This window comes from Anopheles nili, chromosome 3 (genome assembly GCF_943737925.1).
Source record: "Anopheles nili chromosome 3, idAnoNiliSN_F5_01, whole genome shotgun sequence".
Taxonomy (NCBI): domain Eukaryota; kingdom Metazoa; phylum Arthropoda; class Insecta; order Diptera; family Culicidae; genus Anopheles; species Anopheles nili.
The window spans coordinates 69,331,619-69,350,665 of record NC_071292.1 but is presented as its reverse complement, the minus strand read 5'-3'; the positions used below and the strand labels follow the sequence as shown (position 1 = coordinate 69,350,665).

The 19,047-nt window shown below is 51.8% G+C and overlaps 1 protein-coding gene across 2 annotated transcripts in view; it reads right to left on the bottom strand.

Annotated features, from left to right (window-relative positions):
* LOC128726681 (PDZ and LIM domain protein Zasp) overlaps positions 1-19,047 on the bottom strand; it is a 39,397-nt gene that overhangs the window by 4,946 nt on the left and 15,404 nt on the right. Inside the window, exons 3-12 of one of the 2 annotated variants that reach the window (XM_053820501.1) lie at positions 18,273-18,379; positions 10,366-10,517; positions 10,127-10,298; positions 9,919-10,055; positions 9,752-9,843; positions 8,873-9,077; positions 6,810-7,007; positions 5,837-5,927; positions 4,579-5,109; positions 3,096-3,354 (exon numbers count right to left, since the gene is read on the bottom strand). In XM_053820501.1, the coding sequence (XP_053676476.1) occupies positions 3,096-3,354; positions 4,579-5,109; positions 5,837-5,927; positions 6,810-7,007; positions 8,873-9,077; positions 9,752-9,843; positions 9,919-10,055; positions 10,127-10,298; positions 10,366-10,517; positions 18,273-18,377 (1,942 nt within the window). In that variant the 5' untranslated portion in view covers positions 18,378-18,379. Of the gene's footprint in view, positions 1-3,095; positions 3,355-4,578; positions 5,110-5,836; positions 5,928-6,809; positions 7,008-7,857; positions 8,288-8,872; positions 9,078-9,751; positions 9,844-9,918; positions 10,056-10,126; positions 10,299-10,365; positions 10,518-18,272; positions 18,380-19,047 lie in introns of both variants that reach the window. The other variant, XM_053820502.1, reaches the window with a different exon arrangement.

Here is a 19,047-nt window from a genome sequence, read left to right as displayed (position 1 = left end):
TACAGGCTGCGGCTTCGACAGACCAGCGGCATTGGCGTGCGTATTTACAAAAGCCAGTGGTACGTTGGCGCGCAGTTCCTCGGGCTCGGGCGTACGTGGTGGGTTCTGCGTTGGAAGGTTGAACCACTTGCGCTGATAGGGCGGTATCTCAGCCGGCTTGTTGAGTGGCGAGCTTGTCTCGCGCCGTAACGCAAGCGAGTAGTGTTCCGGTGGGTGACTGTCACGACCCGGGTACAGTGGCGCTGCAGCATCCTTCGGTGGTTCTGCCACCTTGGCAACCTGCGTCACCGTTGTCGAAGTGGTCGAGCTCCGACGGCTCTCGACGTTGGAGGCAACACTCTGGCTAGAGCCACTCACCGTACCACCCGAACCACGGCGAGCACTCTCACCAATCGTCGAGCTGCGCCGTGAGTTCGACGCTATCTCGACGCTAGGTTCCTTGACCACAGCGGGTTCGGGTGGAACTTCGCGGATCTCAGGCACAACCGGCACAAAAGGTGCTGCCGCTCGATTACCGCCAACGTTCGCGAACGCCGAACACTGCCGATCGGGATCAACCGGCACTGAGGGTTGTTCGCGTACCATCTCGCGGTAAACTTCCGAGCCAGCGTCGAATCGTACCTCGCTAAAAGGCGTATAAGGACGATCAGGTGCCGTTGCCAGTGCCTCCATCATCGAGACCCGCCCACTCGGCACCGGTAGGTCCTCCAGCTGCGAAGGGATCTCACGCCCGAACTGCTGAAACGGCGTGTACGGAGCGGTCTTGAGGGCCTCCAGGAAAGGTGACTCGTTGCGTATCGCCGAGATCTTCTCGCTCCGGATCGGCTCCATCGAGTGGGGAGGCGGAAAGTAGGCCTGCGTCTCAGCCGGCAGCGACACCGCCGGGACATACCGCTCCGGGAAGCGTTGCGAACGGGCAGTTGAGGCGAGCACCCGTGCCATCACCGCACCCTTCGGTGGCACCTCCAATGGAGGTCCTGCCGGTGGCGCCGGTTCCGGTTCGGGTGGACGTTCCTTTCCAAGACGCCTCTCGAGCGCATCCACCTGCCGTCGCAACGCCTCCAGCTGGCGAAGTCGCGTCTCCTCTTGCTCCCGCCGGTACGCCTCGTTGCGAGAACGCATGAAGTTGGCCTCCTCAATTTGGTCCGCAGTGAGGTGTACGGGGTCAGATGGGGCCACGCAAAGCGCCTGAACCAGCGCCGATTGCCATTGGCGTGGTGTCGGGTTCGGAATGTTGGTGGGTGGTAGTGGTGGTGGTTCCGTGGGAGGTATTGCCGCTAATGAGTAGTGCGGAAGTTCTACGGTAGGAGGCGCTCGTGCAGCAGCTGCCATCTCTTCTTCCAGGGCACGCCGACGTGCCTCCTTTTCCTGTTCCGCACGCACGTACCGCTCCAACTCACGTCCGTAGTCCACAAACTCAACACGCTTTGGTGGCCGGTCGGACGCCGCTGCCGGCTCGGGGGGCTCTTCCACCACTGGTTCTTGCTCCTCCCGCTCTTGCTCAACCTCCTCCTCCTCCTCGGGTGGGGGATCACGGAAGACGAAGTGCGTGTACGACGCGTCGGACATCGCGCCCGTACTTGCCTGAGCGCTGCGCTGTCCGGACGAAAATGGCCGCTCGAGTTCGTACTGCGGCGTATCGTAGTAGGTGACGATCGGTTGCGAAGTTTGCGTCTGGTACATCCGGTACTCCTCGGAAGAGGCCGAATTAGCGGTGGTTGTGGTCGCTGTCGTCGTTGTCGCTAGTCCCAGCGAATCCGACATCTCTTCGTCCTCGTCGAGCGGCCTTTCGTCCTGTCCCAGGCTCAACTCCGGAGCAGATCTGCTACCCTGTTGGTGCTGCTGTTGTTGCCCTTCCGGCCCATCAGGGGGTGTTTTGGATTTTTCCTTCACCTTCATCGGTGGCACGAACGTGACGGGTTTGATGATGACACGTTGCGTTTCCGGTGGTGGAATATAAATCGGCGTTGCCGTCGGAATCGGATCAGCAACGGTCGGTTTCGGTGGCCAAGCAAACACCGGTGGAGGTGATTCACTGCGTGCCTTCTCACCGATCTCTGGCTCTTCTGCCGGTTCCTCTTCCGGACTTTCAGCCTCCATCGGCTTCCCTTCGGTGCCGTCTAAGGACGATTTTTCGAACGTGCTCTCTCGGTGGAGTTGCGCCATTTCCAATTTGCCCAAAATGCCCGAATGTCCGATGCCGAAAGGATGCGCAAAGCGTTGGCCGCGAGTTTGTGTGCGCGAGAGAATTCGAAGTCGCCGCCGCAGTCGTGTTAGTCGTCAAGCAGAGTGCGCAAGTTCGCGCAACAACACACGAGACACGCGTAATGGCAAGCAAACGGAAGCACAGCCGAAGCGCAAGGACACGCGACAACAGAGCGAGCGGAAGTGAAGCGAATCGTATTGATAGAGCGTAAAAGAGAGAGAAAGAGATAGAAAGAGAGAGAAAGCAACAGAAGCATGAGGCGAAAGCATTGCAAAGCACACCCGCACACACACACACACACAGACGCACGCATACATTGACGAGGGTGGGATTAACAAAGGACGAGCCACAGGACGAGAGCCTAGCGCGAGCTTTAGTGCGCTAAGTTTCACGCAGGATGCGCCTTCAGACACGGTACCTCGGAAGTTAAAGGTTGGCTTTCTGCCCAAGAACTGGCTCTTGGCTGCTTTCGGTCGTTCGAGTGAAGGTTTTGTGTGTTTTTTTTTCAAAATGGACGAACGGCGATGAATGACGATCAGCCGATGGGGAAGTGTGCGTGTGTGGGTCGTTTTGGGCGATATCGTTACGTAAATCGTCCCGGGCCGGGGCGATTTAGTGAGAAGAAAAAACAAACAAAAATTTGGGGCTTAAATAACACGCACACACACACGCACACGCGCGCACGATCGGTCTCTACTACGACCTGCTGAGACCTGTGCGGAGTCCTCGCACCATGATGGGGACTAAAACAAACGCTTTGAACGGGGTTAAAACGAACAGGGAACGTTCAGGGAACGAACGAGTGAAGGAAAATAACGGAAGAAGAAAAAGAAAAAAACGACAACGGAAACGAGGTGTTAACGAGCGAGCTTAGAAACTTAGTAACAACCTTGTGGAGCTGGCACGGAAGCCGGAGCGAGCGGAGCCATGGCCGGAGCCGCAGTTGGAGCTGGGGCCAGAGTTGGGGCCGGTACGGAAACAGGAGCCGGAGCTGGCGCAGGGGCAGCAGCTCCGACGAGAGCGGCCGAAAATGGCGTCGGGACACTTCCGGCCACGGGAGGATACGATGCCGGAGGCTGCACCTGAGCCAACGGACTCATCGGAAGTGGTGCTCCGAACGGCTTCGGCGTGATGTTGTTCTGGTTCACCTGGCGAAGAAGAGCAGAGTCGTGGTTTGCGTGATGTTAGAACACAGTTTTGGAGGTGTTTTTGTGTTGTAGCAAAAGATAAAGCGAGGATGGGAAAATACACTCACGACCACAAACATTTGCTCATCGACTCATGCAATGCTACTTACCTCAGTGGAGGGTATTTTTTGAGTAATCGAGTGCCCAAAGATTAAATTCACCCCATTTTGCTCTTGTTTCCTATTATTTTCAGTCTCGTTTATTGGGTCATTTGAAAACCCTTTTCAAAACCTCGTTAAGTCTAGCATAATGCATGCTATAATATCAAGGAATGTTCGCGATATTTGTCAGAAATGCGAATGACTTCCAAATAGCTCAGTATGTGACTGTTTACTCTTCTCCTCCTTCTAAGCTGTATTTTTCCTTTCCGCACATTCTGCTAGCCCAACATCTATAACAGAATGAGCTCTTTCGCATTAGCAGCTGCCAACAAAGACACATCATCTCCATCCACGTGACTACACCCCAAGAAAACGACTCATCCAACACCGGACGCTTCGATCACGTGTCTCGATCGCTTCCTTTGCACCTGCGCACCTACACCAACCATCCCGAAGGATCAGGTGACAGAGTACGCGTACGTCACAGGACGGCACGTGCCAGAGCAACCTAAGGGCCCACAATTAACCGATCGATTCGAACGATCGCGAACGCCCTACTCACGAGTCACGCTCGACTGGCGACGGCACAAATAGAGCCGGGTTGTATTTTTACTCCTGCATCTCACCACACCACGGAATTTATCGGCTTGCGGGGTGGCTCTGGGGGGTGGTCGGTCTTCAACCCCCCACCCCACCCGTCCGACACATCCTAAATATTTCAATGCATTTCCGCCACCCTGTCACATTCACGCCCCCTCACACCGATTGGGTCACTGATCGTGCGATCGATAAACAGATCGAACGAATTTGCGAGCAAAAGGATCCACATCCGTGTCACATCAACGGGTCGGTGACAATGGGGCCGGTCGATTGTTATACAATGTAATGGCGCGTGATCGGTTGGATCGGTGCCGATCGCTAGCTTTCGAATCACCCTGTGGTGCGTTGACGTGGGTTTGCACGCACTTACGTAAAACTCGCTCACTTCACGCGCCCCACAATTGCAGGCGGGTCCTTTTTTTGATTGGTTCACTTTAAGGAGCTCACTTCCGGGGCACACCCACACACACACACACACACTTACCTTGTAGCTGGCGTTCTTGCCCGGAGGTAAAACGCTGCGAATAACGCGACCACCGTACGTTTGGTAGTAGAACCCAAACTCGTTTTGCGTAACCGTGCCATTGGCTTCAGTGGCTCCATCTGGTTCGGAGATCGCACTTTCGTCCACCGGAGCGGCTAAACCGTTTGCACCAAACACTGCTGGCGCTGGCGCTGGTGCTGGTGCTGGTGGTGGTGGTGGCTCGCTTCCGGCGGCCATTTCCGACCGGAATGTGCTTTCCTCCATCGCTAGCGGTGGCGGTGGTGGCGGCAAAGGTGACGGTGGTGACGGAAAACTGGTGCCCGAAAGCTCGAAAGCGCTGTTGCTGCTGGTGCTGCTGTTGCTGCTGTGGCTGCGGTCGATCAGCTCGTTCTCGCTGCTGGTGCGCGAATGCAACGGGGACACCTTGTTCGATTGCACCGGCGATAGCGAGCTCGAGTTGCAGTATCCGCTCGATGAGGTCGTGCTGCTCGAGCGCGAATGTGAGGGCGATTGGCTGGGACCGAGCGCACCCTGGCCCCGTGCGGGTGGGTTTTTGTTTTTATTTTTATTTATTTTGTGTGTACCAGCCCAAGGCGTTCGAGGCGGCCATTGTTGACGATGTTGCGTTCCCGCGTCACACGTCAGCAGCAGTATCAGCGCGTCAACGTCAGCGCGATCCGCACGCGATTGCATAAGTAGCCGAGGTTAACCAAAGGAAAACGAACACACACACACACATACATACATGCACACATGGGCATGCAGAAAGCCACACGGAGGAAAAATGAAGAAAAAAAAACAAGAGAAAACAACACACAAGTTAAGCTGGGAAGGGTGCGTGCGAGGTTAGGGTGAATTCGCTCGTGACAAGCGTAAAAAAGCGGGACATTTTTTTATACATTTTTCCAATGGAGGCGCCACACGACGCGACGTCACGTCGACGAGCGTCACAGGCGTCTCGAATGGGAGTCGGAAAAACCCCCCACGGATCGGTTTTTTGGCCGTGTTTTTCAGCACAGTTCTGGGTTGGATGGCTACTATTTTTCTCTCTCGTTCGCTAAACGGCTCGAAGTAGCCAATTATATTTAAACACCGATCACCGATCACTGATCGTCTCTCGGCTGTTGATCGATCACGCGAAAATCGGCCCCCGATTGACACCGATCGCAGGGATTTGTGGGGGCTTTCGCCACGAGCGGATTCGTTAAAGGAGGCTTAGGCATAAAGGCGACACAGAAGATCGGGGACATCCACTTACCGGGTTGCCGTACGGAGACTGCGAGCGGCCGTTTAGGTTGGCGTGAGCGTTGAGAGCGGCGGAGATGGCTTGCACGCCGGTCTTGTGGCCCCTGGGTGAAGGAAAATAAAGCCAAAATCAGTACGACGTTCCGGTGGGGATTCACGTTGAAAGCGACTTACGAGCGGGCGATCTTGCATTTGCGATACAATGGAAGGATGGAGAGAAACAATTAGGTTTTTACGGGAATGGCGACAACAGAGAGAAGAGAAGCGAGAGATGGGAAACGACAACGATTCTGTCAGTCGATGAAAAGAAAGGATGCAATTTCCAAAGGCATATTCGATATGATGTTTTTTCTGCCCATTTAGCAAATGATGTAAATCGACTAAGGACACAAGTGTCCTGTTTGAGGAGAAAAGAAATGATCGAAAAAGGACCATCGATGAGCTTCAATATAAAACACAATTGAAACGATTTCTGTAGCTACACTTTCTCTTTTAAATGAATGGACATGAATCCTTTTTCACATTTCACTTACATCCAGCTCGAAGAGGATGTCTGCATCGTCGCCCCATTGCATCTTCTAGAATCGTTCTCATTTCGTAGGATCTATCAAGCTTACATCTATTTACACGTCTAGCCTAAACAAACACGCTATAACTGCAGGGTACCCGTCTCACGGGGTGCACTAGTTGCTCTCTAGAACGGTTTTGCTAGGAATGCTAGTGTAGGGAGCTTATGGAGTGACGTCCGCAAGGATATCGGAAAGGACGGTAGGAAGCAGCAAATGTACAAAAAGGATCGGCAAAAAAGAACCAGTACAGAAGAAGCACACAGAAGTTCGAAGCGATTGGAAAATTGGCGATCGGCGAAAGGTGGGAAGAAAATAGCGGAAAAATCGTCGAAGAATAGAAAGAAAGTTCAGAGAAAGAAAGAAGAAAGAAGAGAGAAAAGCACGGGTTTTAGGAGCGACCTGCTGCCGAATACGTACGGTTTCGTGACAGTGACCGGCACCATGCCGTTCATGCCAGGCGGCGGGCTGTTGAGGGCCGCCAGCCGGGCGTGGATGTCGCAGTACAGCTTGTCGTTCAGATTGAAATAGCCCTGGTTCTTCAGGGACGTGCCGCAGGTGGCACACTTGAAGCAGTCGGCGTGCAGGTTCTTGTCCTTGATGCGCACGAACACGCCCCTGCGCGGTGTCGGTGGGGATGGCGCGCGTTTGGGGAGTTTGGTGAGTTGTTGTTGTTGTTGTTGATGTTGTGGTGGTGGGTTTCAGGGTGCATGTTGATGCGTGAATATGCGGCAAGTGAGCCCGCCGTTACCGGGTGATAGGTGTATGATGAGTGCGTTGTTGCGAAAGAAGTTGATTTCGCACGCCAAGGGTGAGTTGATGTACACCGCCGCCGCAACAGCGACAAATGGTACAAAAAAACAGATAAGAAAAAGAAAGCACAAACCAAAAAAGTAGCAAACAAAAAAAAAGAAATAAAAGAAAACCAGCAAACCGCAAACAGCAAACACGTATGAAAAAGAAAATCAAACGGACATAAAAAAAGAGAGAAAAACAAAGTATACCATTAATAATGTGAACCGAAGAGAACGACACGTGCTCACGTCATTGGAAGTAGTTAACGGAGCAGGCGTCGACTTGCATCGTGATTGAGATCGAACCAATTGAGCTGTACGATGGAGCTTGGGGCGTGAAAATCAGGTCACCATGCTTTTCCCCAGACCCACCGAAACGGGAATCGAACAAAATAAAACCATCACACACACACGCGCGCGCACACACGCACAGGTACTAAGGTGGCGAAACTTCTCTCCTGGGAACAGGAATGGACGAAGGCGAATAAGTCAATAGGGTTTTTTGGAGGTTGCGGAGTTTACGAGATGGAAAGCGTTGGAAAAATCGATGCGTTCGGGAGCTCAGCGGCAGAGGAGAAGTATCCTTTAAGAAAGGACTCTCTCGTGCTCTCTCGCTCTTACTCGCTCGCTTGTTGCCCTATCGATCACCTCCTTGGGGTCGGAAAATGTCTTACTCGTTGTGAACCTTCGGTGGAATGCCAGCCCTCGGGGCGGCGTTCGGTGCAGGCCGGAAAGCCGATCCTGGTGCGGTCGGTGCAGGTCCTTGCTGGGGCAGATTCGGCTTCTGTTGAGGCATCTGCTGCTGTTGCTGCTGTTGCTGCTGCTGCGGGAAAGCAGCAGTCTGCGGAGGCACTGGACGCTGTGGTGGCTGAGGTTGAGGCTGAGGCGCCATCATCGGTGGTTTCGGCATCGGAGGATGGCCACCCTGCATTTGCGGAGGCAGTGGTGAGGGACCACGAGGACGCCCACCCGTCAGCGAACCCACTGGAAGCCGACCGGCCGTGGCGTAGCCGCCGATGGCGTGGCTTTGCGTGGCGTAGAAATGCGACGAAGCTGATTCGAGTTTGTTGACCGAGTAATGGAAATTGTTAGAGTAAACGCTGTCTGCTTGGCGATACCATGGCCATTCCCACCGGGGGAGAGGATCGTCCAGATCGAGTCAGGTATTTGGAGAGGGCACGTCGGTGTCGTCGGGAGTCGGGAATTAAGAAGTTCAGTTCGGTCGGTTCCGGTTTCGGCGGTATTTACAGCGCACGGTGCACAAAACGACACAACAACCACGGTCAATGACGATGAAGGTAGGGCAGGTGCGGGAGGTAAGGGGGCGAAAACACCGGGGGGTGGGGGGGAAGAAGGGGGGGGGGCAGAAGAAGGGTAAGAGATGTAATAAAGAAGAAGAAAAAAAGGAGAACCAACATTTGGTGACGATTAGATGCGACGAGGCGATTATTTACATCGGCAGATCAACACGACACGGTGCTCGTGTGTGCATGTGTGGGAGTACATGCGTGTGTGTGTGTGTGTGTGCATGTATGATGTGTGCCACTGGCTCCCCCGCTGGAACCACGCCTGAGACTGGCCATTAGTGGCCTTGGGACTCGACATTCGACTCGACTCATTCGGATTCGATCTCATTTTCGAGGGCGAACAGGAAGGACGCACGCAGGAAGGCTTCAGGACCTTACTTACACAATCAAACGCTCGCACGAGGCGCAAATGTTCTGACCCGGCGGGAGTCCATTGCTGGCGGGAGCCACCGGGCGGTCGACGGGAGCCATCACGTGGCGTGTAACCGTGTTTGTGCCACTGCCACTGTTACTGAGGTGGTGTGGCGCTTGCAGTGGTGATTGTGGTTGCTGCTGCTGGTACTGCTGCTGCTGCTGTTGTTGTTGCGCTGAAGGTGGTGAAAATCGTTTGTTGTGGTTGTGCACAATGATTTGCGAAGGGTGGGGAAAGTTGGGAAAAGGCACGTTAGCAACGGAAGTGCAGCATGCAAGGGGTGGTTTAAAAGGATCGATCAAATGGTGAAATTGTCACACTAATTGCATACTATCAGGCGTTTAGCACCATGAGCATCCGTTCTGGATGCTGTGAGGAATCAACATCGATCGCTCTTGAGCTGGCTATCGATTAATTCATTATCTTTGACCTTAATGATCTTAAGGCAGTCCTACACGTCGTCCTCGTTGAAATGACTAATCATTAAACTCGATCTAAACAGTCCGTCATTATACGTCAATTCCTGCAAAGTCTCTAGTTAGTAACCAGGAAAAGGCCTCAACAAAAATGCCGGATTAATTTAATTTCCCGGGGAACAAGCATAAGGACTGCATGCAATGACAAGCAAATCGATAAAAGGTGTCAGTTGAGGGGAAAGTGATCTAGTAGTGAGTGGGCATTGATTTTTTGGGTGGAATGTCTCAGTGGTACTGCTTCAACTAACAGTTCCCTATCTGTGTCCAGGCATCGTGTCCGTCACCGTACGTTATCAATTCAACACTAGGAAGTAAGTGTACGTGATCTAGGATCAACGCACGGAACCGGGACTAACTCGTCCACCAATGTTACCTGGTTCGGGATCGTCACCCTGCTCGTGCAGCATCTTATACACCTCGGAGTTGGCCGGGGAGTAGACGCGCTCGTTTTTCTTGAAGTTCACTCTAAAAGAACGTATAAAGCAGGTGATCAGCAAGTTGAAACACGGACAAGTGTCACATGATCATTAAACTCCTTACCCGAGGACACCTCCAGCGAGGACTTCCGCCTGGGAGGACAGCGTTTCGGCGATGGTCTCGTCGCTGTACATACCCACCGGGGTGTTGTACTGGTTGTTGACGATGCTCTTGATCTGTCCATCGTTTCCATTCAATTCCTGTGAGGGAGAGAAGATCATCTATTGAAGTCATCCAAATCTACCGAGCTTTAGTCACCACTTCAACTTACAGCAGCGAATGGCTTGGCGGCGGTGTTGTGACCACTGCCGATGGGTTTCATCTCCTGAGGCGTTGCGGCCAGCGAAGTACGTGTGACCGGCGTGATGTTGCCCGGTAGAGATGGAGAAGGCGACGGCAGCGATCCAGTCGGCGTGACGGACGGCTTCCAGGTGGCTCCTCCTCTGCAACGATCGACAAATAGATCAATTCCACAATCATCTCCGGGAAACCCGTTTCCAACGGACGCACCTTGAGACGGTCAGCTCGAACGTGTTTCCAGCAGCGACGATCACGTCCTGGGCCTCCTTGTGGCGCATGTTGAAGACCTCCGTCGCGTTGACCTTGATCAGCGCATCACCGGCCATCAGACCGGCCTGATCAGCCACGCTGCCACCGTTAACCTGTGCAAAGGGTGCGGATCACAGAAACAAAAAATAAATAAAACAAAATCCCAATGGCGAACATTGGCAACACAGCTGTTTCCGACGAGTCGTCCTTAAAATAGTTCACCCGAATTCAATGCCACGTTCTCGGGCGTTGTTTAGATCGTCGTATACCGTTGTAGTCCTCCACTCGGCACCAAATACGGGGAAGGTACACGGAGTTCAAAGCCATGTGCAAGCAAAACAAAAAAAAATAATGGCGTCCTTTCGAGCCCTTCTTTGTTGAGCCGGCGCAAGGTGATCGCGATCGCCTCGGCGTTCGGGCGCCATAATTAAACGCAGTGATCCGCCCAACCCTCAAGTGATAGTGGCTGTTTGTGCATTCTTGGCTAATGAAGCAATTAGAAACCGCGTGTGCACAGCTTTTGCTTTGCCGCACATGTGCGCCAGCTCGACTGAGGGAGTTCGCTAATTCAGCGCAATAACGCTTTGGCTGCAAAGTGCCTGTACTTGCGCCAATCCGACAGCCATCTCGGCGCGTTCTTTGGCAAATAGCCGTCGATCGTCTCACACGTTGACGAACGGGGTTTGTCGCAGACGCTGGTGTGGAATGCATACGCGGTGCATACGGGACTGCGTTCATTTCACCTGGCAGCTCTACGCCACACCCGAGCCGTGCATTCTCCACGTGTGGCACAATTATAAATCAATCAAAGCACGATTGACAAACGCGCCTAAGAGCCCGGCGTGCCTCGAGGATCGAATTACAAGACGGCTTCGGGACACGTTTGACCGGGGCAGCTATTGTCACTCGGACAAAGTGACCTACGGCCAGAACCGCGCAATCAGCATGCGTCCATTATTATAATAAAAAAAACACACACTCGGTTCAACCCCACCGATAGGGGCGTGCCGTGACTCACAACCCTTTGGCTAGAAGCCGTTGGGAATGCGTGACTCGTCAGCTCGCCCCGAATGCACCCGGTTTGAAGGTGCGTAAACCGGTATGATCGCGCGGGTGCAGCAACTCGTCATCGAGGTTTGGCAAAACGTCCCGTCGATCAGGCTAGTTAGAGTTTACTTAGGGTGAGCTTACTGATCGAGCAATTCCACAAGGAAGAAGGACGCAATCAACACGGTTAGAAGTTTGATTTATGGTTCTTTTTCTTCCGCTGATTCCGCACCATGCCGATTCTTGTGGTCCTGGGCAGGCGTGTGTGTGTGTGTGTTTTTTGTTGTTGTTGCGGCACTCCTGCAGCGTACAGTGTGAGGCTGTTCAGGTCTGGCAGGAAAAACTAGAGCTCACGACCACCGGGGGCTGGTTTATGGGAACTTTGAACTATCCCTGCGGAACCCATGCAATCGCGCAACGAGTTCGCTCACGTGCGTTTTTTTGTTGCTGTTGTTGTTGTTGTTGTTGAACCCTTCCTCAGGTACCCTTTAGCCCCTAATCAAACCTCCTTTTACTGAGGGCACATTTATCGCGCTGTTTTATTCTAGGTCATAAATTATAGCTCGCTCCAGCCGACCGATAGCGCGGGGCAGCGATATATGGAGCTTTTTTTTTTGCTTCTCACTCCCTTCCTGTTTGCCTATCGACGGGAAGCTCCACCAGCAATAAAAGGCACAACCGGTCCAGGACGCTGGTCGAGGAGACAGTTGGGGGGCAAAAAACATACATACACACACAGCAACACCAAATAGAGCAAGCAGGCGAAACAAAAAGAAATGAGCGAGCAACAAAAAAGGGGAGCATAATGAAATTGCATCGTGCCCGCGGTCGCACGATAATTGACAACCGAAACCGGAAATTCGCAGCAACGGTGGTGTGTTCTTTCTTCAACCCTGAGAAGGCTGATAGTGAAGGAATGGATTGTGCTTTTGTTTTCAATTTACGCTGTCGGAGTGGTTCAGTCGATAGCTTAGTAAGGTGGAGATTTTCCCCATATGACGAAGTACGCTGGGAAGCTTTAGAGCTTTGAAAGAGCCGAAAGCTACGCTGGCTCACCGAGGCAGAACGCATTAGGTATTGGAAATAGATAACCGAAGCGTTTTGGGGGTTTTCCCATTGTGCGGCCCACTGCATTGTTCGTTGAAACCCCATTTCAGGACATTTATTCAACCGCTTGAGTAGTAAGTTTTCGGTTAAGTTACAAAAAATGACTATAAAAATGTATGAATTAAATTCTGCAGTGGAAGAACTAAATGTTAAGGTATATTAAGAGAGATACTTTTAAGCTTCATATCACTACCGATTGGAAGACAAGCTTGACAAAGTAAATGACTTAACATTGTTGCCATCGCAAGTACCTTGCAATACGAATAATTTGAAACATGTTTCGCTGATTGGCCATCATACCTCAGGCAACCTCACGCATAGCCATCGTCTCAAGCTAAACTAGACCATGTTTTCTTTGTCATTGACGTAGCCTTTGTCCTTCACGGGACGGCTACGGTTTTCCTTCCCAAGTTCGGTGGCTTCACGGCGCGACTTTACGACGATGTGATCGCAAATCGACGATCATCGATCGCCGAGTGTCGTTTCCGCGCTTCGACACATTCCCACGAGCTTTATCATCGCACCGGTAGTGAGAAGAAGAAGAAAAAAAGCGACAGCAGAAGCATAAACATGGCGCGCAAAAGAAGGAAGCGATCACCCGGACCCGTTCGCACGCACCTTGGGTGGGAGAGCGTAGATGGGCATATAAAAGTTTTAATTTATGTGCAAATAAAGCCAAACCGTTTCGTACCGAGCCCGTTCACCTTGCTGGCAAGGGTGGTGGCTTGGCGGAAAATGTCTCGCCCCGGTAGATGCGAAACTCGCCCCCAGGTCGCGATAAGTACGTCCGAGGGTGGCCGCTAATTTATGTAATTTTGTTTTCAATTACGCTCCACGTAAGCGAATTCACGCGTGGCATAACAAGCGCTGTTAATGCCGGTGGTCCGGTGAACCGAAGAGCCATTGTCCGGCCACGATCGCACCCTCGAGATCATCTGCCACCGGTTGGGCGAATGTTTTGCAATCTCCAGCCGTGTTCGGAAAGGTTTGCGGGCAAGCAAGCGCTTAAGATGCCTGCCTAATTTCAGTTATTTTTTGAGAAGGGCCAACAATGCCGAGCAGGCTTCTTCCCGACGGCGACAGACGACAGGCGCAAGGAGCCGAAGGTTGCATTTGCGGTGGAATTTGTTTTTATTTCCTTTTCAACACGCGCCGCACCACGAAATAGACGCAACACGGTGCAGAAGAAGCCCTGTTGCTGCGGGCTTGTGGAGGAATTCGATCAATGAATCATGCTGCATTCCAGCGGTGGCTGGAGAGCACCGTCTCGATTCAGCTCGATCGCTTTATCGTTCGAAGGTCGTTTTTTTGTGTGTGTCTCTCGTCCGTTTGCACTTCACACTTTTGTGTTGCCTTACGGTGGAAGGAAGAGGACGACAAGGAAGACAAAGTGCAGCGACAAGAGGATTATGGGCCACAGATAGTAATGACGTATGCGGACAGCAGTTGCCGATGAGTCACCAGATCGTTTAGAGGGAAAGCCCAACGAAAGAAAAGCATCCGGCTTAAAGAGGTTTTTACGGTTTTTGTCACAAAAAAGGTAACGTCTTTTTTTCGAAAAAAGTCGCGATAATGTTGAATAAAATATATTATATTCTGTTGATAATATATAACCAAGGTAATCGCGAAATATTAAAACTATGTGGATGAATAGTATAAGATTATTACTTTGTTCCGCTCTTTAAACAAGCGCTGCTCCTTCGCAGTAAAAATGTTTTGAAAGGGAAAACGATGGTCATCGATGTTGTTGTACATTATTTTATTGTCTTCTGAACCCGTGTACCTCTCGGAAGCGGCTCTAAAGAAGTTCGCCCACAAAGACATAAACCACAGACAGGACCCAGGTGCCCTCGGTCGAAACTGCCGCCGGAACGTTGGCCTGCGTACCTTAGCGAACTGCATCCCGACTGCGATTGCATCAACAAACCCCAGGCCCTTGCGGATCCGTTGCCCGGTTTTTCGGCAATAAAACAGTTTACAACCTCCCAGAGTGCTGTAGCATTTTACGATCACTCGTGTATGGGCGATCCCGTCTCGACACTGATCGTTTCCGGTTCTTAAAGGCAGGTAACGACGAGCGTGCCTCGTTCGCAGGAGGACCACCACCACGGTAGTTTGTCAAAATAAGTGGTCACTGGCAAGTGGAAGAAGTAAACCCATCCTAAAAGTCCCTTTGGAAGCAACCGATCCTCGTACCCTCGTTAGGGAAGAGTTTATGAATGAGCCCTACTGTGCACGGGTTACGATTACTGCTGACGGCAGATGCGAGATAACGACGTACTGTCAAGTGCTGACGAAGGGACGTTGTTGAACCGGTATGTCAGTCATATCTGATAACGAACCGACCAGCAATTGTGTTGATAATGGCATCGACATCTACTTCCGAGAAGCCTAAAGTCAACAGACCATAGAGCGCATATTTCCATTGCACGAACATTCCATCATACATGGCATGATGTCAGGCTCGCAGAAACGATCGATGGATTTTATGGGCCTCATTTCCGATACCGAGACGATCAACGTTTCCTTATTCTAGTACGCGCTTCACTGCAAAAAAACAAACAGAAAAGAAATGCCATTTCCACGCACGAGCACGTTTCTAAAAACGGAAACCTTCCAGTCCTGTAAAACTCGTCTCGGATGGAACACGCTGACTAGACGGATTAAATTTGCAACATAAATCCTGCGCACGACAGGTCCACCGAGTCTACCTGCCTTCGGAAACCCTGGCAACCCTCACGGCATTGTTTCAACGTCCGCTCGATGACAGAAATAAATCGATCCGAGGACTCACCCACACCAGTGCCAGCCATTTCCCGTTCGTCTGGCGAGGACGGCAAGGACGTAGTTAAAAAATGACATCACTTAAGCGCTGTCACGAGCGGATATTATTTATGATTGGCTCTGCGACAGTCGGGATGGAACTTGGGTCTTTTTTCCGTTCCACCCCAGGGAAGGAAAGTTCCCATCGGCAGCCCTTTTGCGATGATTAACGCAAAATTAATAGAACTAGTGCAGCAATGATCCACCACAGATGCCTCAGCTCCCGTTCCAAGCCCGTAATGATGAACATCGCTGAGGGAAAAGATGAAGAATTTCTTCCTCCGAACCCTGGAAGTAGCGATCTAAAGCGCGCGCCCGAGTCACTCCTTTCAAGATGCCGCCGACCGCGGAGATTATGATTGAAACTGAATCTTTTGCCGTTTTGCAGCGCATGACGGGCTTTTATCCGTTCCCAAGGGAACCGGCTCGGTGCCATGAGAGAAAAGCCGCCAAGAATGTTGCGGCCCGCTTTTTTTTTCGTACGCCTTTCTTCCGCTTTTCGAACGTGGGCTCGCGAGTGCAAGGTTAGCCCGGGTTCAAGGGCACATAGGGCTGCATTTGACGGGCGCGACCCATCGAGAGGCCCTTTGCCAGTCGCGTCGGCGTGGTGTACCTGTCGGAGGGTCGAGCCCCTGAGGCGCACGATCGCTGATTGTTTTATTGATAACCGCGCTTTATGGGCATTTTATGGGTTTATTGTTACAAATGCGTATCCACGGTGCGACACGAACCGGTGGGATGGATCGTACGATCCTTCCCTATCGGTCCATCGTTAAGGAAGGTGAAAGAGAAGATCATGTGCAAGGTCTGTACTCTGCTGAACGAAGCTGTATTATTTATGAACCCGCTCGATTCGTGATGGGAAGTAATGGCGAACGAGCGAAATTTTAATCTAGCAATTTCTTCATGCTTATTTTGTATCGCTTCGAGTCAACCAGCTATGATTTCTGTTTACAACGCTTCTTTAATGGCTCGATGTTTGAAAGTCTGTTCCTGCGTTGTTAACACGTGCTTGTTTGATGAAGCAAATAGATTTACTTTCGATTCTGAAACCACAAGCTTGAATCAACACTGCTCAAGGTTCGGTTAGCAAGCGTGCGTGTAGGTCTTTGTGCGATTGGTTGCTTTATTGTTGTGATACATCTTTGTTTAAAAGATTCAAGGCAGCAGAAACCGGTTATGTCAACTGATATTGGATGATCTCCGATGCCTCGCTTCAACCAAATCGTAAGCTAGTGCTGGAGGAATGAAAAAAAATCAGTTTCTGACGAAAAGCAGTTCACTAGGACACTGGTTCGATGCTGGCTTTCGTTAGCTACAAAAATGTAGTAAATGCCTTATCCATTTCTAATGCTTGCATTTGTAAATTCGATTATGCCATCACGACTTCTGACCCATCACCGGCTCAATTGATGAAGCCGCTTGTGCCGTCTTAGTGGAAGCCTCTGGAACCTGGAGGTGTCTTGTGACGTAATGGACCCTCCAAAGCGCTCCAGCCATAAGTAATCCCTTAAGCGCATTGGACCTCCCCGTGCAACTGCCGGAAATCGCACAATCGACTTACGCTTTCGTCGAAGCTCAACAGATCGTCATCTGGTCGGTGTGGTTCATTATTCATCGGCTTTGTCATTGTTTGGTCCGCCGATTGGTTGATCACTTGCCGCAACGTGACTCAGTCGATCGGTTCCTGCGCAACATCCATCCCCAGGACGGTTTCAGTTTGACGAACGAATTTGTCATCAAAAAAACGAAACCCGTACGGTTCCTCAGAGCTCCGTGACGCATAAGCCCCGTTCGTGTGAGCAAGATTTGCATACATTACTTCACCCCATTAGCACTTCCATCGCAGAGGGTTTGATTTTTGTGCCAGCGCGCGTTGCAACCGCCCAATGGCTTTCCAATCCAAGGATCTGCTTCTCGGTTGAATCAATCATAATTAAGCACACAAATAAATCGACCGACGACAGCGTTCTCCAAGCCCTCGGGCGAGACGATGTTCTTCGTGATTCGTTACGCGATTGCAAAGCCCTCCCTGCGTTCAGGGTAGAACATAATTTTGCGCATTAAAGCCACGATCTAATTTCCGCGACAGTCGCCACACATAAGCCACACAATTTATGTGCCATTTCGGAACGACGGGGAGTGCGCTCGGTGATCTCGTAAATTCTGTAATGATCATATATCTCACCCCGTGGCTTTCCAGTCGGGCTCGCGGATCGATCGAATTAGACTCGCGACATTTGACGCCCAAGGAGTGGCACTCCACCCTTTTGGGGGTTGGGAGTTTAATTTCTACTCACACCTTCCTTCACGATTCGGTGGCATTTATCACCGCCGATAATTAATTTCCCGCTCGGATCAAACTCCCCGTTAAAGGTGACGGTGGTGGCCCTCGAGTGCGCGAGCTGCACTAGCGTGAGGAGTTAGTTACCCCATCCAGCCGAAGGCGAGTGATGAAATTCGAGCAGGAGTACCTCGAGGTGACTGGAGCCAGTCGAGCCGGTCTGAGCGACGCCCGGCTCAAAGAGGTGCGCCAAACGAGCGCGTTTTAGGGTAATTTATTGAAATATTGCCACATTGTTGAGCCGTGATAAAATAGTATAATTGGTCGTACCGCAACCGAGTGCATTTAAATGCACCGATGCACTTAGCGTAATCGCACGATCGACGGTGGGCGATGTCAGATTAGATGGACCACCAGGTTGTTCGGGGCCTTTGGTGCCTCCGAGAGGTGAAAGCCGGGAGCTGTGGCGTAACAAGTTGATGTAACAAGCGTATTCGTGATGGTTTTATATTACCATTAATCTCGCGTCCAACCTTGCGTGTGCCGTTATCGTTTTTTTCATGTTTTTGCCCTTTTTCAAACAAAACGCTAAGCCCGAAATACTTACTCTCTGTAGCACTAGGGGTGCGGAGAAGTCCTTGCCACCCTGCAGCCGGAAGCCCCAGGCCTGGCCCTCACCACGCTGGAGACGCACTGTCATCAGATTGGCCATGTCTGGAAAGAGGCAAAAGAAGACGCATTGCATTATTGAGTGATCGTTTTGTGCCGCCGTCACGAGATCGCCTTGGGCACGGGTATTCGCTTTCCGGAAAGTCAATCGATCGCCCCGGAAACTGATCGTGCTTTTCCCGCGGGTCCCACCGAGGTCACCGGCGATGTGTGTCCACTTGCGGTGGAGTTATTATTTGTATTGATTTGCCGCTCAATTTGTGCTTTAATCAGGCTGCGGTCGCTGTCGGGGCTTTCGTCTACGTTCATGTACACGTTCTCGTTCGTGTCCCGGCTCCTGGACGCTTCATCGTTGACACCGATCTGATTGGTACGTCTTTTTCGCTGCACCGATCACCCAAGTGCATCGGCACGCTGTCTTGGCTGGCTGCTTGCTCTCGCCAAGTTGCACCTCCCGGCGAGCTAAGGCTTTTGATCCGAGCCGCCACTGCTAGGGTGCGATGCGTTCGTGACAAAACTGCACTCGCCTGCAGCGGGTTCCTGCACATCGGGAGAAGGTTGCCGGGGTCAGGACACGCTGATGAGGCCATTGTCGTGAGTGGAATGGTCGAACGGCCGTTCAACGAAAGTAAGCGTGTTCAAGCGGCCATCGAGACGACGGTGGATTGGATGGTGCAATTATTCGCCCACATACCGGAGTCTCGTACGGATCA